This window comes from Lonchura striata, chromosome 1A (genome assembly GCF_050655825.1).
Source record: "Lonchura striata isolate lonStrDom1 chromosome 1A, ASM5065582v1, whole genome shotgun sequence".
NCBI classification, from domain to species: domain Eukaryota; kingdom Metazoa; phylum Chordata; class Aves; order Passeriformes; family Estrildidae; genus Lonchura; species Lonchura striata.
Genome location: NC_140741.1, coordinates 24,492,766 through 24,516,938, shown reverse-complemented (window position 1 = coordinate 24,516,938; position 24,173 = coordinate 24,492,766). Strand labels below are relative to the sequence as shown.

Genomic DNA, 24,173 nt, shown 5'->3' with positions numbered 1-24,173 from the left:
AAAATATTTACCTAGCCATGGGGTAGTTTACAGATAGGGAAGAGGGAACAGGGAACAACAGTGAGCCTTCTGAGGGAGATGGTGCTTCCAGCAGAGAGCTGGTTGGTGAGCAAGCAACTTTACTTTGCAGATACAAGCAGTCCCCTAACTTAAAAGCATTCTTCAGCAGAGATCTAAAGGAATTCCCCAGTCCTGCTGAATGCACTTGAACTGTGAGGGGAATTTATTAATTCTTTTGAAGCAAAGCTGGAGGCTTTCAAGTTATTGGACCAGAGATGCCTTGTTGATTGATCTGAGGTGAAGACTTGGGTGGGAAGTGCAGGGGTATTTTGTTCTGAATGTCCATGTGACAAAGGTCTTTTGTGGGATTCAGGCAAGTCTCCTCCAGGCTTCAGCACATACCCTGAGAGAGCTTCCTCCACTCCAGTTTATACAGATCAGTGCAGCATAACCATTCTGGGATGTGTTCCTACAAGGTACTGGACACAACTGGGAAAGGCATAGTCAATATTCTCCAGTGCCTGTGCAAGACACGTGTCTATAGCCCAAACTCTGCAGGGTAAAATGTGTGTTGCAGACTGCTCAAACCCCACAGCTTAGTTCTTACCAGCCTACAGCCACCCTACCACCTCCACATGGCTGCCCTCTACAAGGCTAACCTCTTAGCAAGGTAACAAGTCAGGCTTCTTTTCTTTACCTCTGAAATGCCAAACAGTATTTTGGGGTTTTCTTCTACTGATGCTACACTCACCAGCTCAGCTCCATTAAAGCTGTTTTAACTTCAGTCTGCCAGGCCCTCAAATTTCTCTACCACAAAGCCCAAAAACCGAAAGTTCACCACATGAAGGCAGAAAAAGTAACACTTACTCTTCCAGGCTTGGTGTTTGCCTGTTAATACACATCTCCCCAGCAAGCTGAGAAACCAAACCACACTGCTCAGAGAACAGGGGCACTTGCAAATGTATCTTCTCTCTCTGGTCCTAAGGATGCTCAGGGTACCCATTTCTCTGCTAAATGCAGAGTGGCAGAAGTGCTGTTTCCACTCACCCATCTCACATGCAGTCCCCAGCAGCTGTTCCAGCAGTGGTAGTCTCAGGATACTCTGAGCCCACTGAGGACTCCATGCTGGGATATCCTTGAATTAGTCCTCTATTCATGCTCCCCTTTCCCAGAAAAAGATGATAAAGAACGAAGTAACAGAGAGGGCTTTTTGCTGTCCCCCATCCCTGAACACTCAAACTCTGAGAACTTCTTTTCCATCTCAGAACCATCTCCTCCCTTGCACAGGTGCTCCCATTACTGTCCTCTTGCATAATTCATTTTCACCAAATGCCTCAAGACTAAATAAATGCCACTTCAGATGGTCACTCCTAGATGGTTAAGCAACATACACATAATATTAGTCAAACAGTTGGAAAGGGAGGGAAACCCCAGAGGTTGGAGTTACAGTTAGAGTCAATGAACTGCACAACAAAATGGGTTTTGTTAGTGCTGGGCTCAAACCTCTCCACTGCAAGCACAAACGGAAAAGAATTAATCCCAGGTAAGGCACAAATGGACCCTTCCGTTGCCTCTGGGCAAGCTGCCAAGCCTCCTATTCAAAAGGCTCTTTATATCCCAGCTGTGCATTGTATGTAAAAAGCTCAGATCCACAGGCACAGTCTAAGCCCTGGGTGAGAGCCCAGAAATGGGCAGGTGTCACATCCACAGCATTTATTTATTGTAAATGAAGAAATGGCTCCTGCCTCTGGCCAGGGAACATTTTAGAAGGTAGCAGAGGGTAGAAACAAAATCAAACCAGTGTTAGTAAGTACCAAGCTGAATATGTGTTATGAAACCACAGGATGGGGTTAACAGTGTGTTATTAACATGCCACTCGGTACCTGGCGCTCGCATCTCACACGCAGAATGCAGGATGTGCACGTGTGGATAACCTGGCTCCGGCTCGCTCGGAACTGTTCAGACACAGAAGTGCTACAAGTGACAATGGGCAATGCTACAGAGCACTGCAGCTGCTTGAGAACAGTGAAACCTGACTAACAAAATCACAGCAAGTCCCAGCCAAAAGATGGATCACCACGTGCTGGCTGGGCACTGGATGACACACAGAAGGGCATTAGCCACTCCATGGAATCCATAAGCAGGCCCTTTAGCAGCCTGGGATGTCTTCAGGGTTATTTTTAGCACAGGTTTTGGTGAGCCTGTCTCCTCTGTGGAAACTCCACATTTTTCTTCAGCTGAAGTATTTCAGTTGTCAGCCAAAATATTCCATTTTCAGACATTAGTATTTTCAAGAAAGGTAAAATATTATCTGGGAAACAAATATCCTAGTGAAATTTTTCATTACAATAAAAGCTCAGTTTTCTGTTGAAAAGCAGTCCAACAAGACAGAGAGGAGTCTTTCCTGATGGTCTCCAGGTAAGAGAAACTTGCACAGCACTCTCCCAGGGGAAGACTTTCCCTTGGGACACTATTAGGACAGAGTGCCTGGCCCAGTGCTAGAAGGGTTGACCATTCCTTTTTACCCTTAGCCCTTCCAGCAGAACAGGGCAGACTGGCTTCATGCAACAAAACACAGCTACACTCAAGCTTATCTGAAACATTAATTTCAGCCCACCATAAAGCAATGGAAAAAAAGTGGAATTTTCTTGTTCCTTTGTCTTCTGGTGCCACTTTCTAGGACACATGCAGACCCTGGGGAAACACTGATTTTTGCTGACCACCATGTTTGGATTTAGTAGAACAGACACATGAGCTGAGCCTGTTGACATTCTTCAAGGAACTTTTCTCAACATTTGTTTTAGAATAATCAAATCCAGAAAAAAATGCAGCAACAGAGAAACAGAATGCTCATCTTGAGCTTCAGCTTCTGAAAGTTTTCTTGGAACACAACAGGCAGATGCTTCAGTCTTTCCTGCTGCCTTCTGCTTGATGGAGACACGAAAATTTTTCAATAGTCTGTGCATCTGTGACAGAGGCTGTCTCTGAAAATATGTATTTTTAAAAACACCCCAAAACCTTCCTCTTAAGAGATTTTGGTTTCCAAATGGAGAAGTTACTGCTGAAAGAGTACTTTAGCTTTGAAACCATACAGGCTAGATTTCTCAAGATACCCACACGCTTGAATCCTTCTGGAATTTAAAAACTGGTTATTGTTCTGAATTGCTATTTGTTCTCAATAACTGTCAACACCAGACTGATGGCTGTTATTTAAACAGCTCAGCCTTCCAAAAGAGCATGTGCACTCCTGCACATTTCTTCAGCTGCCTGTAGGTGCATTTTTAAAGGTTTGAAAGCTGCAGGAATTTTAAATCCTGAGAAAACATCTTTGTAAAGTAGTTTCCTGCATCTTTCAACAAGCCTGGCCACCCAACACCTCACTAATGGGCTAAATATTAAAATAAACTAAATAAAATAAACATGTCACTGACAGAAATGGATTGGCAGGATGGAGAAAGAGCTGCAGAATGCAATGAAGGTACGGCAGTGAAGTATTGCTCCTATGACTTCTCAAGCGGATTTAGTCTTAGACAATACACTAGCAGGAACACTTATAATCCTAAGCCAAGTTTTCCTGGTGTGAAGCACCCCCAGGAGCTTCAGACAACGCTTCAGCACATATGCTCAATGCACGTGTGGACTCACATACACTTCAGAAGTGCATGGCCACACAGGATCCAAAGAAATGGCTAAGAGCTCGTTTTCTTACCTGTCCTACGGGGGAAAGGGAGAAAGCTGTAAGACAGATTGTGTATTTTCTCCAAAAAATAGGCCAAGGACAAGGTGATGTAAACTGCTGCAGGCAGAAAAAGCAGTGGATGAAACTGGCTCATGACCTCATACAACTGGCAACAGTGCTGGATCATCTACATGGATGGAGCTGGGTGATTTAATGACAACTCAGTCTTATGCAGAGCCCTGGAATGCAAACCTAAACCCAGCATCCTCCAAAGGTCAGACATGTTTAACTTCCAAGGTGGTGGGTTTGAGTCTCTCTTTTCAAGTTGTGAAAATGTCAAGATCAAACTAAACAGCTCCAGGATTTTCACAGACAGAGGACACAGAAGCATCTCTGCAATTTCAGCGTTATTATCCTTAAGAGAATCTCTGCAAAACAGAAGAGCTGACCTGCGAGCCTCACCCTCAGGCACTACAAGCCCATGGATCTGGATGCAGCCCCCACATAGCTCCTTTAAAAGCCTCCATCTGGGGGGCACTCCTCAGGCATATCTGCTACTCAGACATGGGGCAGGTGAGCTCAGAGTCAAGCTCAGGCACTGCAAACATCAACCTCAGCTGGGGGGAAAGGAAAACTTTCAGTCAGGAGTTTGGGGGAGTTTTCCCAGACCATGAAGAGGACAACACAGATGCCAACAGGCAGGAATTCAGTTGTATCTTCTGGTCATTCTTCCATAACAATATCTCCAGCATCATTTTAATTTTGAGGGACTTGACTCTGCTCTTCACAGCAGCTAAAGTTTAGCTCAGGGCTACTCACTCCCTCTCTGGCTTCTGTCTCGCACATCCCTGTCAAAACCACTTTGATCAGGTTATGTTTGTGTGCTTGTCTTCCAAAGATATTAAATCCATCCCTAAATGGCAGTGCCTTTGTTACCCACACAGCATCTCAAAACCATCATATGTCATCAACAGTTTTTAGTTGGTGGAGTTTTTCCAGTTTGAGTTTTGTTTGCTTTTAGGAGAGGAGCCTTAAACCAAGCTCTCCATGTCTTTACCACAGATGTTGCTTTTTGCAGAGTGACTTGACCCTGGGTCTTTAATTTGGTAATGACCCAAACTCACTGCAGGGCAGCAGGAGCCACAGAGGGAGCAACTGCAGATCGATTCTCTGTCCTCACAGCTCTGCCTCAGCAGCATGGAAACACTGCTACTTCCCCACTCCCCATGCAATTCTCAATGATGCAGCTGATAGAAGACATTTAAAGGGATTGAAAGGAAATGAAAGAGCGGCATCCCACTGGAAGCCACCAGGAGCTGGGTATCAAACCTTCATCTGTGCTTTTGGAAGACTTCCTCCAGGGCTTCAGTGCAGCAGTGAACAACCCATGTGCAACCTATACACTGTTCTCCCCCACTGACTTCACAGCTTGAAGAAAGGCAATAAAATCCAGAGACTTCAGCTCACCCAGTTTTGCCTGACTCACCAATTTTTCTTGCTGTTCTGTGTTATAGCATCAGGACTTTGTAAAAATTTATTTTTATATTTCTACTGTCAGCATCCCAGCACATAGATGGGAATGGAGTGTCACACTGCCACCCTACAGGTCCCCAGCATCAGTGCTGACAGAGCTCCCACATAAACCCTCACATCGGTATCCTCTAGAAACAGGCATTTTATAAAACATCTGTAAGACAAAAGGGATTCCTCGTATCTGACACTGTTCTTGTAGGTATTGGTTACATTTTCTTTAATAATTTCATATCTATAGCATTTGCTCTTTTTTTGCATGGCCTGGGAACCTGCAAGAACATTCCATATGACAGTGCAAAGTAGAAGGTGGGGGCAGAAAGTTTGCTTCCCACCCTGAGACCTGCCCTTATGTTTCCATGTGATTTCTGGGGAGCTCCTCTGGCCAAGTTACTCCAAACTATGAATTGCTGTCTGGCTTATCCAGGTTATCACAGCCTCTGAGACTGGGACTATCACTCTATGAGACACTGCAAATCTGCCTGTTTAATTACCTCAGTTTCCCTGTTGGTGAAGGGAAGATAAGATCTTCTTTCATGTCTCAACTCATTAATATTAGTAAATTGTTCTGAGATTATGGGATAGCTGGAACTATTTATAGGAATGCAAAATGCCATTTCTACTAGGTACAAGTTGCCATGCAATTAAAATATACCGAGCATCACAATATGTAGCAAATGGGACATCTTGTTTTACATCAGCAAAGAACTGCTAAGTGGCTCTCTGCTTCCTAGTTGCTTATTTTATACTTTTTGCCCTGAAAAACTCATTAAGGAAATGTACTGGGCCAGACTCTGATGTTTAGCAAGAGTCATAATCTCTCTCGAAGTTTCCAGCCCACAGGGAAAAGGATGTCCGTGTGGGCAAATCAAGCTCCTCTCCCCACAGCTCTACAAAATGCAGAGCTTTACAGTTTGCTGTCAACAGAGAGGGATGTGAGCCACAGTTATGGCCCTTCTGCACCTCTTAAAAGGAGATTTCTATTCTGTAGGTATGCACAAAAATCTCTGCTCTCAGCCCTTCCAGAGAAGAGTAACAGAGGATCCTTTAAATCTCAGCTCTCCTCAGCTGCCTTCTATGGAGTGACCAGGGAGAACTTTTATTGGCTCATTCTCCTACAAATGAATTTATGAAGATACCTTCCAAAGGGCTGCATCGTCTTTTTCCTCATTTCAGTCTGGGAGAGCTTTTTAAGCGACCATTTGGACAAGACCACCACAATAATTCATAACATTTGCAGGCAATTTGTAAACCCTTACTGTGTCCCAGAATGATTAATTATTTTTTCTAAGACTATGAAACACTGTGTGAGTGTGTGTTTTTGAATATGCATGAAGACAGGCAGCTCCCCCAGTCCCAGGGGCAGGCATAAAGATCAGCACAGATTTCTTCTTCACTGTGTAGGGTTTTGGTGATACTTCAGTTATTTTGCCCCTCCATATTTTAGGTTTCTAAGTGAACCCAAAGCAGAATATCACATTCTTATTTTTTCCCAAGTCTTCTAGAATAGACTGTGGAAGATGTAGATGTACCAAAGATATAATCCTATGCAAATTATTTATTCTAATGATGATTACTGGCCTTGGCTTCAGCCACCCAGGAGAAAAGCAACTAAAGTCACCGCTCATCCTAGATTACAAGGCCTAAACCTATTCTCTGTTAAGTTTTCAATATGATTAGTTTCGTATCAACTTTCAAACCAAACAGCACTTTGCTGGTAGTTTCTGGATGAACATACATTAATCCAAGTGAGTACAGAACAAGGAATCTACAACTCCTAGAATTTGGAACAATTTCCTAAAACCTATCTTAAACTATTCTCCGTAAATAGTCATCCAATACAAACTAATTGCAAAGGTAAGGCTCATGGGAGCAAAAGTCAGAACAATGCTGGAACAAATATGCAGGATTTGCTCAGGACTCTAGTCCAAGCCTGCTTTTGCAGCAAGATACAAGAAATAAATCAATGTAGGCCATCATTAGCTATACCAAGTCTGGAATATTTAGTATTGAGTACTAACACTAGAACTTCTCTCCTATTAACTATTGTAAGAATTATTTGCTGTTACACATAGAGTTGGGTGATAAAAGTTACTTACTGTCAGTTTAACAATTAGAACAACATGTATTGCGGAGCATGAGGAAAAATAACACAAATCAAATAATTTTGATGCTTTTCATCACTACAATGATTTTTTTGGTAACAGTAGACAGTGACTGGGCATTCCTTGGGAGTGACTGACTTCCAGGGGGACCAGTAGAGAAGACTATTGGTTACAAGAAGTTTTAAACTCTTCACTAGGTAAGACATTTCCCTCTCTTTGCCAGGCCCATGATCATCCCTTTTGCCACTACACTTGCATACTCAATGGTACCTCCTTGGAAAGATTTTGTTAATCTGATTTGCTTAGCTAAAACAAAAGTCAGCTGGAAGAATAAATCTAGGGAGCCTGCAAGTACAAACATGCACACAGAAAATTTGAAAAAATTATCCTTTTTTTTTGCTTGTAGAAACTAGTCTCCTCACAAGCTTAAGAGTCCAAATCCCACATGAAGGGAAGAGAAAGTCATGGCAGGCTAAAGAAATCAAAAGTAAACATGAATATTAGCTTTGTTGTATGGTTCTGTAAAACAAGCTGGGTGAAATTACTCTTTGGGTTGGTTTGGTTATCAACATCTCTTGCCACACTGCCATGACCCTTTTGACTTTAATTTCATCACTATGTACCAGCTTTTGTTGTCTCTCCAGCTTACTGTTAGCACCTGTTATTAGGCTGATCTAGTGGGAGCAGTGATTAGTCTGTGTGTTTATAAGCCGTGCTTCCACACTGAAAAAACCCGAGATACTTAATACAGATAATAATAATAATCCTTTGCAGTCTAAACAACCTTTGGGAGAGCTGTTCAAAAATAATATTGCAAGCTTTCATGTCATAAAGGATGTGAATAAGGCTGATTTCCTTCAAAACACACAGTTTCATCCTACCTTGCTGGCCTTCAGTATCTCAAACATCAGAGGCAAGCCTTGTGTGATGAGCTCCTCAGTGTACTCCTCTTCCTGAATGGACTTGAACTCCTTCAGCAAGCACTGGATGAGGGGCCGCCGGTGCTGCTGGAAGGACGTGCGCAGAGACTCCAGCCACGTGTGCAGCGTCCACGGAACACCTGCAGACAGAGGACACGGCTCATTCCCAGCTCCAGGCAACGACGTGCCCTTCTGTTCTTTTACCTTTACTGATATTAAGATTTTAAGCGAAAGCTGCCAAATCATTCAACAAATCAAATTCCCATTTATCCCTAATTGAGAAGGCTGATGGTTATCAGTACATCCCAGAGCTAATGCACAGAGGCTTTCCTCCAAATGCTAAGAGAAGACTGTGGTCTCTCTGCTCATCTAGCCTTCAGCTTCTCTGCTGAGACTACCAATTTGTGGTAATTGCTGTGGTGTTCTGCGTTGCAAAAGCCTTTTGGAAACTAGATTTACACTAGCTCATTTGTCTGAATGTAGCCCTGGAGAGCCATTAAATGGTGAAAAAACTGATTTTGGTCACTACCTACCTGGATTCAAATTGGTGGTCTTCAGATTAAAACTTGCTTTAAGTGATACCCCATGTCCTCTCCTGATCATTAGTATTTTCCCTAAAGAGCTCTGAGCGAGTTAAACAGATCAGCCCTTTCAAACAGCTTGTCATGGCAGAACCACTCTCCAGGAAGTTAAAGGGAACTGCTCCCATGCACTGAGCAAGAAAGCACATGGAGCTAATGTACCTCTGCAGGCATGAGGCTGGATGTGACCTACTTTCTCCTCTTACAGAACTGAGTGGAAGGAAATAGAAGCCTGGTGTTTGGCAAGTGAAGTTTTTTCCTTCCATATCAGAAAATGTTCAATGCCAGCAGAGCACCCCTGCCACTCTCCTCTCACTCATCTCCAGATCTTTGCCTGCACAGCCCACTGCACACTCTGACCCATATCCCATGGCCCCAGGGCTGGAGCACTGCCCCAGGCAGAGGCACACCAGGCACTTGGGTCTCTCTTTCTCTGTGAACAGATGAATGGGGATGGTAAACACAGAGTCCAGATCGATTTCCATCTGCGTCACACAACCACCCTACCCAAAGGCAGAAGCACCCTCACAGAGAGCTGGTATGATGTTCAAGTCTCTCACTGGCAGAGCTGGCATACCAAGGAGTCGGCTCCCTGCTCCTGCCTTCAGAGTCTTGGAAAATAAAACTGTTTTAATGGTGGACTGCTTTAAAGCAGAGTGCAAAAGGGAAGCAGCTGGAGGTGGCCCATGACAGCTGAACACTGCCCCAGAGCCTTACCTACACTCTGCCATGCAGCAGTGCACCTGGCTCCTGGTGGAAACCACTATGCCCTGCAGAAAAAGACACTGGCCCCTGAACAGGGTGTGCTGTGGAGCTAGAATGGGCTTGGAATGTGTCAGATCTCCCATCACCTTCTATTCCAAAAGAGCTGAGGAAGATGTGACCGTGGTTGGTTTAATCAAGAGCCTGTCGAGAGGGACATGTTTTTCACAGTGGTCCTTCCCTGTCCGAAGCAGAGGAAGGAGCCCAGGACTGACCTATGCTCCGGATGTCGATGGTGACGTCCACGTAGCCGTGCTCGGCGCTGTGGTACATGGCCTCCTTCAGCGCCTTCAGCTTGGCCTTGCTGTTGCGGCTGGCGCAGAGCGGAGCTGCCGCCGAGTCGGGCAAGTCCGTGCCCTCGGCCAGGATCTCCTCCAGGGACAGGATATCGCTCTTCTCCTTCTCCGGCTGAGCAAGCAGCTTGCGGAAAACATTCCTGTCAATCACAGCGTGACAGAGCGAGAGAGGAGGCAGGGGAGGAGAGGAAAGGAGAGCAGTCAGTGGCCAGGCTTTCACTGGGCTTACTTGCTGTGGTGCGTCAGGTTAGGACACCTACCCAAGAAGTTAGTCCAGCTAATGGCAGAACCAGCTGAGAGCAGCCCTAAGGCAAGCACAGCTCCTGCTAGCCCACCTGCACTGCCTGGGACACGTCTGGCAAGTCACTGCTGTCGTGACACGAACCGCGCAGATGCCGCCTGAGTGGCGGCATCTCGTGGGAACAAAGACTCGTGAGCTAAACGTGACTGAAGACTTCTTCAGCAGCCAGGGAAGGCCAAGGTGCCTCTGGACAAGCTCTTGGGACTCCCACCATGGCAGCCACCTGAGAAGGGACCTGCCTGGAGCTACTGAAAGCACCACCACTCAAATCACACTCAAAGCAGTTTGGGAAAGCTAGAGCAGCTAGACATTCAACAAGGCCAGTCAGGGCAGGTTCAAGCACAGCCGGGACTGCTCTACAAAGCCACTGATCCAGCTGGGGCATCAAATAACAAAGCCCGAACTCAGGCACTTTGTGCCCTCAGGTTCACACTAGCATAACCTCATCAGCCTCAGTAGTTTCCCTTAGTTTTGCAGCTGTGAGAACAGGAATCAGGCTGACTCCCAGCCCATCCTCCTTGTATGCCAGTGTGCCCCCTGCTCCTGCTTACACTGCAGCATGGTGTGTCCCAAACAAATTTAGGGCAGAGAGGGAAGGAAGAAGGTGTGGGTTTGTGTTACACAGGTAGGAACACAAGAGTTACAGGCTGTGACGTGGACAGCCAGCAGTCAAGCCACATAGCACCCCAGGTTCTCCTCAGGCCTGTGGCTCCCATTCACACTGGGTGACTTCAACACCCAAAGTGTCCTGTCTGTGCCAGGGATCCCTCGCAGGCTCCAGATGGACAGAGCTGTTGAACCCGCCCTGACGTGCCTGGCAGCTCGTCTCTAAGCAAACACACGGTAGGTACTGTCTCTAACCTGTATCTATGTTCCTCTGGATGGCTACAATCAGAAAAGTAGGAGTGTGAAGATCATGATACTAATTCATTACACTGCAGTCAACTCCTGAGTGTTGCAAGGTCATGCATGTCAGGTGCTCATCTCAGTAATTTTTTTTTTTTTTTAAATTTGCAGCATACAAACAACATTAAGACACACAGAACTTTAGATGCAGAAAATATATTCAATAAAATTAAGGCTGCAGCCGTAGAGACACAATTCACTCAAACCCGAGAAAAATATGAAGAAACTCAGAAGGAATGTTTTTAACATTCCTTTCTGCTGTCACATCAGCTGCCATTTAACAACCACTGCATTGAACACACCACAAGAAGTTCCCTTCCTATTTTTTTTTTTCTTACATCAAAAATCAAAACACAGCTTGTACCACCAACTGGTTTAATTCACATGCTAGCAGAAAGCCTTACGTCTCTGCTCAGTAGGTGGCATGTTCAATTGTTCATGCAGAAATTTCACCCATCTGCTTGAACTGGATACCCAGGCAAAAAAGTAGCACTTAAAGGATGCCACTAGACTTCCTCCCACTCTACCTGTGTCCATGTGCAGCAGCCTGACTGAAAGAGTTCATGTCACCTTGTGGAGTCATGGAAATGCCATTCCTGTACATTGTTCCTATCATGGGGTCAGCTCCTCGCTCCAACAACAAACTGACCAGTTCAAAATTTCCTGCAAGGCAAGAGATGCATTTTTACTCTCTTTAAAATCCAGTATTTGCTCAACTAAATCACAGATCCCAGCTGAGGAATTGTTACAATGGGAGGAGAAAGAAAGTCCTTACCAGCAGCTGCTGCCAGCTGTAAAGGAGTTTCAGAGTAATTTTCCTCTCCATGCTCTAAGGAACCTTCTACCTTTGCTCCAGCATCCAGCAATAGCTAGAAAGAAAATTCACCATTTAGAGCAACTCGGGTATCACAGTCTTCAGAGTTCATGAGCAGCGACAAATGAGAATCTAATGCTTCTTGTTATCTGCAAACCAGATACAGTGGAGATATGTGACATGCAAATTCTGCCCACTGTTTCACAGAGGCAAATTCATTCCTTTTTTCGCTCATTTTACGCTGCCAAACTCCAGAAGCACCAGCATCCAACTTCAGAGCCAAAAAAGTGTAAACCGGTGTTTTGAATGGGAAATGGGGTAAGGTCAGTGTTAGGAAGTAATGCACTGGAGATGAAAGAAAGTTAACCCGACAAGCATCCTTCCTTCATGTTCTTCTAGAAGCCCAGCATCATCCAAAAATGGATCAGATTTCAAGTGTCTTCATCTTTTATATGAAGACATGGCCAAAAGAAAGGCAATTCTTAAGAACCAATTGCAGCAATGAGTCCAAAAGCTGTGGCCTCCATCAGGGACACTTTCACATAAGTAGCAGCAATGCTGAAAACAAAAGTGGCCAAGAAGAGCAGGATGGAGCCTGTGCTCCAGCCCCTCTTGGCCATTTCTGTCTTAAGGCTTTCAAAGTTTTGGTGCTTGAGTGTGTCACAGACACAGATGTTTTGAAGAATAAACCTTCTCAACTTTTGAGATGCCAAAGCACAGAACCAGCACATCCCACGTGACACCTGGATGGGGTAAGGAGAGTGAGGGATCCTCCTCCTCTGGAGCAGCTTGAGGGCTGCTGTCCACCCCTCTCCCACCAAGGCAGTGGTTTTGTGTTTGCTAGAATATTACAGTGCAAGAAAGTGCAATGAATGAATAAACAAACATATAAAACAAGTGGTCAGGAAGGAGCACAAGGAGTTGTCAGACTTTCTTTGGTGCAACTTTGCTTTAAAATTGTAAAATTGTCCTGTTTAAGCCTCATATTGGTTAAGGTTTGAACACCATATTCACTTTTTAAGTCTATCATGTATCAGTACACTCTTGAAGAAGCAGAAGTAACCAATATGAGTATGACAAGAGGATGCTGGTTTGAGATGGATGTAATTAGAACTGAGGAGGAGAAAAAAAAGAATGAGATGCAGGTAGGGAAATACAATAATACCTGAACTACAGGAATATGTCCATGCAACACAGCAAATGTCAGAGCTGTCCAATGGCGGGTCTCAGGGTGGACGGATGGGTATTTATGAGCAGTACTGACAACCTATAAACAAATTAAAGTTATTTTTTTTAAAGAGCTATATGTAACAAAATTCAACCTGCCTGAAAGCCAGGCATGTGAGGGAGTAAGTGAAACAGAAAACCTGGGAAAGGTGCTTTATAAAATTATTTGCTTCGTTTTTTCCTGCAAATTTTTTCTCAATATTAAAACTGCTCATGCTGATTTGACAGCTTGTTTTGAGTTCTTACCAAATGAAGTCTTTTATCAACTACTGTAGCTCCATCTAAACCACTGGCCACCAGATTCTTTTGCACAAGGGCAAAACATCCACAGCTGGTTACAACAGCACACACTGGGGAAAGTAAGGATGGATCAGGACACTTACAGCTAAGGACCACTCCCACTGACTTTACCAGGCCATGTACCAACAGCCCTGGGTCTTGGGATTGCTCCAGGCCCAGCCAAATTTCTTTGCATTTAAATCAGTACTTTTTGTCACTGCTGTCATTAAAGACACATCACAAGCCCTACCCTGGAGTTTGCAGGCATTCTTCCAGACTCCTCCTCTCTCACCAGAGGAGAAAAAAAAAAGTTGGAAAAGTGATGGGGCAGAGTTTCACTTCAGAAATGTTTAAGAAAATCTCTTTTTTACTGCCTTTTCCTGTCTGAGTTGAGCTAAAAGTGTTGGGGGGCAATAGTTGAAAGATGCAAACTATATCCTTAGAAAACAAAATGCTATTCTTCAGGTTGCTCCTTCAATCTTCTATGCCTTATTGCCTGGTGCCTCTAATGTAGACATTGGGGAAGATTAATAACCATTCTTTGCTTTGGTTTCCCTGTCTTAAAGATGGGGGTATTAATATTGATGAGGTTCACAAAGCTGGTAGAATCTAATGAACATTTTCAATCCAAGGCTGCACACTCAGATGGAGTGTGACACTACAATTCAAAATCTTGTTATTGATCTTCAGAGAAGGACTAAAATCAGAGTAAAAGATGCACCATCTCTGTGTCTCACCAGCCAGCTCTGCTTTCACTACCTTGTCTGAAGTACTTTAATCCATACAGGGGAGCAGGGCCAGTCATTAAATATCCAGTTCCAGCAGCAGCTCACATTTCCAAGCGCCACATGCAGCGTTTTGCTAGATGCAGGCCCTCAGTCCCAAGGACAGGGATGAGGGCAAAGTCTGAAAAACCTGTGCAGATCCCACAGCTTGCCAGATCTGCACCAGCACCTGGCTGTTACCACCCAGATTTGCCAAAGAGAGAGCTCAAAGGGCACCACAAGGAGTGTGCTGGCCTCTGAACAAGGACAGAGGGCTCCTTAGGGGCTGAGCTGGGTCAGAAGGAAGAGGATTGAGCAGCTCAAGCCTTGGGGTTTGGGATGTGGAGCAAGAGCAGCAGAGGGGAAGGATGGGCAGGCTCAGTGAATGCATACAGCTCCTTCTCAAGCATGTTTCCCACCACTGTTCGGGGCAGTCCATGGAAAGCAGCAAAGAAAATGAAGTCATTTAAACTCCTTTGCTCCTTTTTGTTTTGTTGGGTTTTTTGGGGGGTTTTGTTTGTTGTTTTTTTTTCTTCCCCAAGTCAGAGGTCTCTCCAGCATAGTGTTTGCAAAAAGACCTGCGCCTGGATAAGCTTTTAAGGATGAGACTGGCTGAGCAGCTACAGGTCCCACTGAGTACGGAGCAAACTGCAGATTCTCAGCACATCTGGGAATTAGTCCAGTTTCACTAAGGGTGGGCAATCAAAAAGGGAGGTGCCCAGCATTTGAGGCTACTTTTGGAAACATATTTGCAAAGTGAAAGGGAGAAAATTACACAGCACCTGACAGAGTATTTATTTTTGTTCATGGTTGATTTGCCTTTTTTTTGCCATAATTGCCCAATTTGCACAGTTGGTTGTAGTGTGCACAAATCATCGTATAATTGCACGCCATAATTATTCACAGTTCTTGTCCAAAAGTGTTTTCATTTGATTTTAGAGCAAACACTCTACAGCAGTGAACTGGGGAGGTTCACATTCCTCACTGGAGCTGCTCTCTCATATGTCAGCAGTTTCAGGAAGACAAAACTGTTTAAATTTGCATTTGATTCAAGCCTGGAAGATTACTGGAGCAATCAGGAGGACTGCTCCTAGTGAAAATTTGTCCTAGGAACCAAATAATGCCACCTCACATCTGAGCCACAAGGCAGGGTTAAGGAAAAGATCAGTCTCCCTGCCCATCCAGTCTTTGGTCTGACTAAGGGTTCAATTGTTCAGTTCCTGCCAGCTTTGAGGGTGGTGTGCTTGACTTGTGGGGAACTGAAATCACCAGCTGATTCCATGACATGGTAGTAACACTGTCCTACTGGTGACACCCATTTCTACTTTTTAAATTGGACTTTCTAAAAGTGCAAAACGTCTGTCTGAAGCAGTGATTCCAATTTATCAGCTCACTCAAGTCCAAACAAAACAGATGGAACACAGATAAGTGAAGCAGACAGCTTAATTTACTCATGACCTCAACAAATTGAAACTGGAATCATTAACAAATAACTCTTCATGAATTTTCAAATGGCTCTTCAAAAATGTACATACCTGCATTGCACTGAGTTGGACAACAATCTGTTTGGTGGACAGATTGTCTGAGTTTGTGATATACATTCATCAATGAGACATATTCTGGAAGCTTCAAGCTCCTCATCCAACAGTTTTTAGCCCAAGGCACTTTGTAAAACAAAACAGTGGAACCTATATGGCTCTTGTGTGCTGGGGATGCTTACTTGGATCATCCATATGCATAGAAATGCTGAGCTTTGGCAAGTTACCAAATGGGTGCTTCTTTTACCTTCTTCATTTCAAGTCAGCTGAGATTCAGTGAGTCCTTCTAGTAGCATTAGAGCTGTGCTCAGGGCTAGTGCCAATTAATGCCTGTATTCATTTGCAGTGTGCAGACACAACTAAATCACTGTTACCTGTGGGTTAAGTCCAACAACTGGATCCCTTCTGTGCAGTGAATCCCAGTGTTAACCTAATGCCATTTGATTTCACTGTGCATTTCAAGTAGTCCCAATCCCGGATAAAATAGATTTGTTTTCTTCTTGATTCTTGAGATTTTCACTCTGCTACAGTTTCAGGGGGTAGTTTAAGATGTAAACAAACAACAGAAAAAAAGATACAACCAACAAAAAATCCTCACCTCAGCATTCAGATCTGCTCCAGCATCTAGCAGCATCTGCACCATAGCCTCATCACCCCTGACACAAGCATACATCAGTGGAGTCATGCCCTAGTCATTTTTTGGAGTTAAAAAACAAAGGAATTGACAAATTTAACACAGAACTGTCTTTGATTTTTAAAAGCAATTACTTAAATATATATCATCAAGACTAACAGCATCTATTACCTCTGTTACCAAGCCATTACCTCTGTTACAAACATGCCCCTCAGAGTAGCAAAGGTCAAACATTTTTGTAAAAATCTCCATTTTAATTGTCACTTGTGCTTACTGCTTGTATTTTTGATGGTGTCTTCAGCATGGTGAGTGAAACTAGGCTTGCCAGCCTCACCTCCATCGTATACTAAACTGAGCACTTTTGTCTTTGGGGCCCCAGCAGAGACACGTTTTCACCAAAGCAACCATTATTCACTGGTATTTTAGAAACACAAGAATTCTATTCAGTTTTCTATGATCAGAGTGTCTTAAAATCTAACTTTTCAATTACTGAAAGAGCCTTTAAAACATCTCAAGCTCCTTTTAAGATCAGTCAGATTTGAGCACAGCTTTTTCAACATGGATACTGTAAGGGGCTGGAAATGTCAAGGCTTTGTATAGCACTCCCTGGCAAACATGGACTTAATTTTAAATGAAATGCCAGACAGCTTTGTTGCAAGTTGCTGGCTCTAGGAAAACATGGCCCTGCTTGGAGAAAAAGTAGATTAAGTAACCCTTCACTACAGAATCACCACAATGCAATTTGTATTAATCTGAAATACCTGCTATGCCTGATCACCATTACCCTTAAGGGAAGTACTGCTGTGGCTGTGGTAATGAGTCCAGATGAAACCATGAACAAAATTATTAAACCTACTGCAAATTACAAGAGCAAAAGCTGCTTATAAAACACAGTGAGGGGTGTTGACCAACAGCCACCAGTTGCTTTGCAGTAAATCTCCTGAAGCAAGCAGCTACCTCTGATGCATGTTTATAGTCTTCCTCAAAGTCCCCCAGTAAATCTGCTGTCAGACCACAGTCCATTTGCTCTTTAACCCAAATGCTGCTGTGAAGGGAAACTGGATGTACCTATCCTGGCCAGACACAGAGCTGTGACACTGCTCCTCCTAGCAAGAGCCCAGCACCACTGTTTTTGCTGAACTACCCCAGTTTTCTTGTTTGTATGAAGGGCTAAAGGTAGTGAGTCCTTATGTATGGAAAGACTGCTCCTGTAGAGACAATATAAATTAATGTTTATCTCTGCAAGGTCCTTAGATCCTCCCTGAAAGACACTGAGCATTTCACAGGATCCAATCTGCAGTGTACTCATGGAATAAGCACTTGGGGCCTCATGCCATCATTGAGAAAAAATAAGTTCACCCTAGGCAAGGAGAGTTCTTGGGTGACTCGAAGCTATTTGCAAAGAGAATTTGAAAGGACTTCAGCCACAGCCAGTGGCAAAACATTTCCTCTGGCAGTCAGTAAACACTATGGGAACTAACAGGACCACACAAATTACAAAATAATTGTGCTTGGGCCTTGAAACATAAGGATGGGGTAGCAGCTTAAAATTAAATACATGTTCCTTCAGCTGGTTTTTCAGTTTCTGTAAGTGGCATCACTGGATAATTAAGTCAAGTGTTCATTGAGCACAAGGGGTCTAATCAGATCTGTAGAAAAGAATCTGAAAACCCAGTGCTGGGGCTCCCCCTGCAAGGCATGGCACATGGGCAGCCACAGTGAGGAGTCCTCTGGCAACATCCAGAGCAAAAGCTCAGCCTGGGAAGCACACAATATGTCCTGACCCTGCTGCAGCTGAACGAGGACTTAACACTGACCAAAGGGGGCCCAGAATGTCATACTGCAGTGTCAGGGTTTTAAAGAGTTAATGAGGATTTTAGCCTCCCCTTCACTGCTGTCCCTGTTGATTTTGCCTCTGCCAGTCCCCCCAGGCTTGCCCTGCAGCTCAGCCTTGTGCTGCAGCACCACTCATCCCCTCTCTGCACGAGGCAGGAATGGATTTTTAATGAGCCCATCCATCGTTAGTGTTCGAAGCACACACAGGAACACAGTAACAATGTGTACAACCAACACAAAGGGCATTTGGCTTTTGGCAAAATATGAAATTACTGTCTTTCTTTCAGCTTTGTATGACTTAGGGCTCTGTCCTGCAAGATGTGGGATACTTCAAGATGTGGGACATTTGACCCAGCAAAGCATTTAAGCACAGGCTTAACTTTCACTCAAAAAGGATGTAAAAACATAACATAACATGTGTTCAGAGTTAAGCATATGATTAGGCACTTTGATGAATCAAGCCAGAGTGTTTCCAGTTTTCAGCCTGGAGGACAGAGGGAATATGCTGTGAGAAATTTCCAGATTGAGACTAACTTAAAAGAACAATAATCTTAGAAAGTATGAACCTTGGAATGAGCAGTCTGATACTGTTTTGTGGGGGTTTTGTTTGTTTGTTTGTTTTCTTTTCCTGGAAGTATTGCCCTCTCCTAAAGCTTTTCTCAGATGAATCCAGAATACTGACTCAGACTGAAGCTACTGAACAGCAACATAAGTCAAATTCCTGGAACAGCTTTCATCTCAGAAGACCTAAACCCATGAACAGTCCAGCTCTTGTCCCACATGACCACCTGAGAGGTGGCAGCCACCTGGCTCCTGTCAAAAATGATGCCATAGCTCTGGGAACATGCAGCAACAAACTTTCATCAGGAGCACCAGAAGGGTCAGGGCACTCTGTTTCAAAAGGAAAGGTTAGTATTCATTGCCCTCATTTCCCTCTGGGAAGGGGGAACCACCTCGGTGAGCATCACAGTCCACCAGACAGCTGCCAGTAGGTAGCTGCAGAGGGCAGCTTTACCCCCAGGCACAACCGCCAGCCTCAACAGGTGCAACTCCAAGGAAATTTAGGCTCTTCAACTGGTGGATGTTGGCCACAATGACCAGTGTGGGGGTAACTGCAGAGATACTTTCACGTCTGCGAGGTCCATTCAAACTGGACTGAAATCCATGAGAGAGCACCTGGATTAACCACTTACTGACAGGCTGGGTGGTGCACATGAAGTGGTGACAGATCCCAGAGCTGTGTGCAGTGCAAGGCTGCTCACCTCACAAAGCCTTGTTTCACAGAACTGTGCACAGCACTGCAGCAGTTTTAAGTATTTAGCTCAACACTAAGCTCTCTTGGGATCTTCCTCTGCCTTCACTCGACTCAGTTCACTGTTAAAAAGATTTCACGGTATGCAGTCGCCCTCATGCTGAGTTACCTCAGTACTGGCAAACCAACACGACTCAAAATGACCTCCCTTAACGTGGACGTTCACCTGGCAGTGCTTTAACTCAACGAAGGGGATGCATTAAGGTCCTGTCTATGTAGAACTGAAAGCTGGGGCTCATTTCCTGTGACAAGCAGACAAAGCTCCCCCATTCCACAGCTGCACCTGTAAATGTCTATCCCATTACCTGCTCGCTCATGCTGTTGATCCCATCCGGCCCCAGCAAGGATATGGCTTGCTTAACCAGATCCGTGCGGCCGCAGTTGAGCATCCGGAAACCCAGGTCTTGCTTGAACTTGGCCTCGGTGGCAACTGCATCCAGCTTCCGAGAGGCACAGAAACAGTCGTCGATCCTGCAGGGTGAGAAGGCAGCTCCCTCAGAGGGCAACCAGAGAACAGACCTCTCCAGGAAAATAATACTGTGCCCTGCTTTTGAAGAATTTAGGTCATGCACGCATCCATTCTCCTTTGACCTGCATGTGCAAGGGAAACGCTGAATGGGAAATGATAATGCAAGCTAATGGGAGATTGCCCTTGGTCTATCTTTCATGGGACAAATTATAAATTTCAATAGAAATTGGGGGGAGGGGGTAAAAGCACAGCTTTCACTTGATTTTGTTTCCCTGTTTAAGCAATGCACAATACATTCTTACCACAACTTTTGTCTCTGCATGGCAAGGTTATCCAGTTCCTCCGATCTCTGAAAACTTTCAATGACTTTAGTAAGCTTTGAAACTTACATCAAATGGACATATAATCGTTGACAAGACACCAAAGAGAAAAAAATGTCACTCCAAACACCTTCAAGGATCTTACCAGCATACTCAGTAACAGGGAAGCTTTTTTGGAGCACAAAGTACAAGTCACAGAATCACAGGCTGGCTGAGGTTGAGTGGAACCTCTGGAGGGCACCTGGTCCAAGCAGGGCCACATGTACATAAGACCACTATGCAACTGAGGAGCAGGCAATCTTGTCAGGTAGGCACAGCAAAACACCACAAATCCTTTCTGGCTGTGTCTAACAGATGAGATGTCATTCTTGTAGGTCTTATTCAAAAGATCGTCAAACTGTGAACTGATATTCAGTTTATATGAATGAAGGACTAGGAGTTACTTAGCCAAGATGTGAATCTACAGCTCCAGAGAGAGCCAGACAATTCAAATATAATGCTTATCCAAGCTGGTTTCATCTTGCTAAAAGACAGACTTGCTTTTCTTTCATGCTGAGGGAGTGTCTGGGGCAGAGGGTGGAATCCAAATCCACAGCACTTTTGGTGTGAACTTGGATAAAAGAACTGTTTGGAAAAGCACAGCTTCAAATCTGCAAAAATGCTAGGTCAGAAAATGAGGGGCTACTTATGAAGGAAAAACAAAATAGAGATGAAAAGTGAAAAAGTCAAGCATACATCAAATATTTGTTTTCCTATTTCATATGTAAAAAACCCCAGCAAATCAAAAGGAAAATAGAAACAGCACATCACTATCATTTAAATTTCTTCTTCAAAGTGCTTTATCAGACCTTTATAAAATATATAACACTGCTTAATATTTAACAGCATTGTGCAAAAATACATTTATATAGAAGCAGTGGCATGTAGCAATAGCTGCTGCTCTTCCTCTTTCAACAGAGGAAGGAAAGTGAAATGCAAAATACAAAGTGTTTTGATCAAAGCTTCTACAGGTTTGAAACCGGCATCTGATCTCAGACTTGCTCTCTGCTGTGCTGGGCCACAACCAGTCTGGATGACACCAGTTGTTTTGTTATGTTCATTCTACTGCTCGGTTTGGGTTTTGACTTATAAAAAAAGTTCATGTCCTAAGAATGCAAAAAAAGGTATGTTTGGAGTATCACCACTCAGGGATGACATTCTATCACCACAGGATGCTGCAAGATTAATGCAAAACACTCAGTCACGATAAACACACCTCAACAGCAATAACAGATTCTGCACCAGCAACATGCCCACAGCAGAGAGGAAGAAAGCAACACACAGCAAGGCTGGGTTTTTGCAGTAGTTTCTCACTGAATTTAAGTAAAAAGCAAAACCAGCACAGACATATGCAGGGCTGAGCTCACTGACACTGAGATCCATGGGAGCAATCAAGGCTAAGTGCATTCACACCACATGGCACATTTCTGACACAAGAGCTACAGCAACATTTGGTGCTTGTTACCCCCATAGCATGAGATGCTGGAGATCATCTGTGCCCTCCTTTATGGCATGGCAAAGATAAAGCATGCTCAGAAGTTAGGTGGTGGGGGTTTTGGGTGCATGGAGGAGAGACCTCCCATCTGCAGAGGGCATTCCCAGGTGATTTTGGGCTGAAAACGAGGTGGTTCCTCAGCAAAGTGCTGCTGTGGAAAGATCTAGACATCCTCTGCAGAGGTGTCTGCTGCTATGAATCACTGCCTGTGTTAACTCACTGCTTCATCATTTGTACTGAGGTATGTAACATACACTGAATAAAATGGGTCAGACTCTGACAGAGCTCCAACTGATGTCAGCTCAGCTCAGTGCATGAAAATGATAGTTGATCATTTCCTCTTCAAAAAAAAGCCAAACTTTGACCTGGGTTGCACACCCATAGAAATGAGGAAAAAAGAACAAGGACTTATCTCACCTAGCCTGTATGTGCTCCCCAGATCTCTACTCTGGCATGGGTCCAAAAATCGTCAGGAACTCCTCCATGAATTGGCTCTGGTCTCCTGCATCAGTTCACCTGCTTACTATAGTCAAGGAAGGAGAGCTATAAATTCCTGTTGGTATTTAGTATCAGCAAACCAGTACTCCTCAATCAGCTGGGGGGATAAGTGTCTTGGTCCAAGGGCTCCATGCTGCTGCAGCTGTAAAAACAGTGCAGCAATAACATGGATGCAGAGGAGTGCCTGCACAGCGGGTAGGACACCAGTGCTGACAAGGTCTGAGCTAGACCAAGTTCCACAAAACAAGAAACCACAACTTAGTACCCCTGCCAGTGGCCCACTGCCTTTTTTATGCCCAAGCAGGACCACTGTGAGTATTACCATATGTTGACTAAAAAACTGGATAGTGATCAAACTGGTGAGTTTATTAGAACAGGAGCATGACACAAAGGAAAGAGAAGAGCATGAGGAAAGAAAGCAACATCTCAAAAAGCCAGAGAGTTAAGGAAAAAGATATTTAACATGTACTGATAAAAGCAGTGAAAAGACATCAAAAAATTATCAGGAACTACAAGTACAAATAGAAAAGCACAGCATCACTTTTAACACTGGAGAAGGCCAGCTGGGAGGACTGCACGACAGACAGACCGAGCTGTCACATTTCAAAATGAAAACTGGAAAATAAAAAAAAAAAACCCCAAACCCATCAAAAATCAAACCTAAGCTAACACAGCACTTCATTTTCTCCCAAGTTCTCCTTCTTATCATTCACTGCAAAACACTGATTCCAAAAAGAAGCAGAGGGTGTCTGCTCCATCTAACACTTTGTAAGGGGACACTGCTCCATCATGGATACCATCCAGATTCACAGACATTAAAGAATGCAAGATAAAAGAAGAGGAATCTAATATACTCCCAGGCTTGACTCACTCAAGACTCTTCCACTTTGGATTGAAGCAAACATACTGACAAGCTCTGAAGAGGTGGGAAAGGGATGGAAAAAAGCTTGAAATACAAGGCTGACAGGGAACAAGTAAAGTCAGCTAAATATACAGGGTCACTTTTTAGAGTTGTGAAACTGTGCCTGCTCAGCAAGGGAACAGAGCATATGTGCACGCAGAGCTGGAACCCTCCCCAGCTGCACTGTCAGCTTTTGCCAGAAAGTCTTTGTGATCTTTCCAAGCGCACAGGAGGCTGACACCAGCCAACAGCAGGATGTCCCCTCCAAAGCTACCATGGTTTGTTGCCATCAGTATTCACACAGGTCATCCTTTCCCCAAGACCTCACCCTGCAGAAAAGGTGCATTTTCATCAAAGGTGCTGGGAAGGCTGATGGGAGGAACAGAGGATCCTGGAGGGCCAATGCTCTTCTGCTCCTCTTCCAACTCAGGACAGTTTCAGGATGGCAAGACGTCCCCACACCAGATGCTGGCTGGGTCAGGCAAACTTTGAGGTCTCCCAGAGATGATACAGTGACAAAGGTATGACTGACCAACATCCTCTGAGACTGATAACTCCTCTCTAAAGACACAGTGCATTCTGAACTTCCATATTTAGCAACCTGTGGGGCTGGGCAGGCTGCTTGGCACCACCACCATCACCACTGCATAATACTCCCATTCCCAGAATGGAGAAATAATGTATTTGAATTAATAATACATTTATCACAGGCCTGTGCTCAACAGCAAATTCACCCCTCCAACTCAGGGGTTCATTCAACCACAGAGCCTATCAACTCCTTCCCTTCCCTAGTGTGAAGCAAGCCAACAATTGCCTTTAAAAATAAAAGAAAAATTAGAAACAAATGAAATAATTTCAATTTTACATTTGCAGTAAAATTGTGACCACACTTTTTAACTCACAATACAATTTTCTCTAAGCCCTCTTTTAATTCCTGACAGATACTGCCTCTACAGCTGTTATCTTC

At 44.2% G+C, this 24,173-nt stretch overlaps 1 protein-coding gene across 4 annotated transcripts in view; it reads right to left on the bottom strand.

Moving 5' to 3' along the window:
• ABTB3 (ankyrin repeat and BTB domain containing 3) overlaps positions 1–24,173 on the bottom strand; it is a 172,535-nt gene that overhangs the window by 25,432 nt on the left and 122,930 nt on the right. The window contains exons 5-12 of one of the 4 annotated variants that reach the window (XM_085570379.1): positions 19,790–19,955; positions 16,301–16,390; positions 13,060–13,161; positions 11,856–11,949; positions 11,608–11,743; positions 9,793–10,013; positions 8,196–8,374; positions 1,884–1,955 (exon numbers count right to left, since the gene is read on the bottom strand). In XM_085570379.1, coding sequence (XP_085426505.1) covers positions 1,884–1,955; positions 8,196–8,374; positions 9,793–10,013; positions 11,608–11,743; positions 11,856–11,949; positions 13,060–13,161; positions 16,301–16,390; positions 19,790–19,955 — 1,060 coding nt within the window. The remainder of the gene's footprint in view (positions 1–1,883; positions 1,956–8,195; positions 8,375–9,792; positions 10,014–11,607; positions 11,744–11,855; positions 11,950–13,059; positions 13,162–16,300; positions 16,391–19,789; positions 19,956–24,173) is intronic. The other 3 variants (XM_085570381.1, XM_085570380.1, XM_031507969.3) reach the window with 3 other exon arrangements.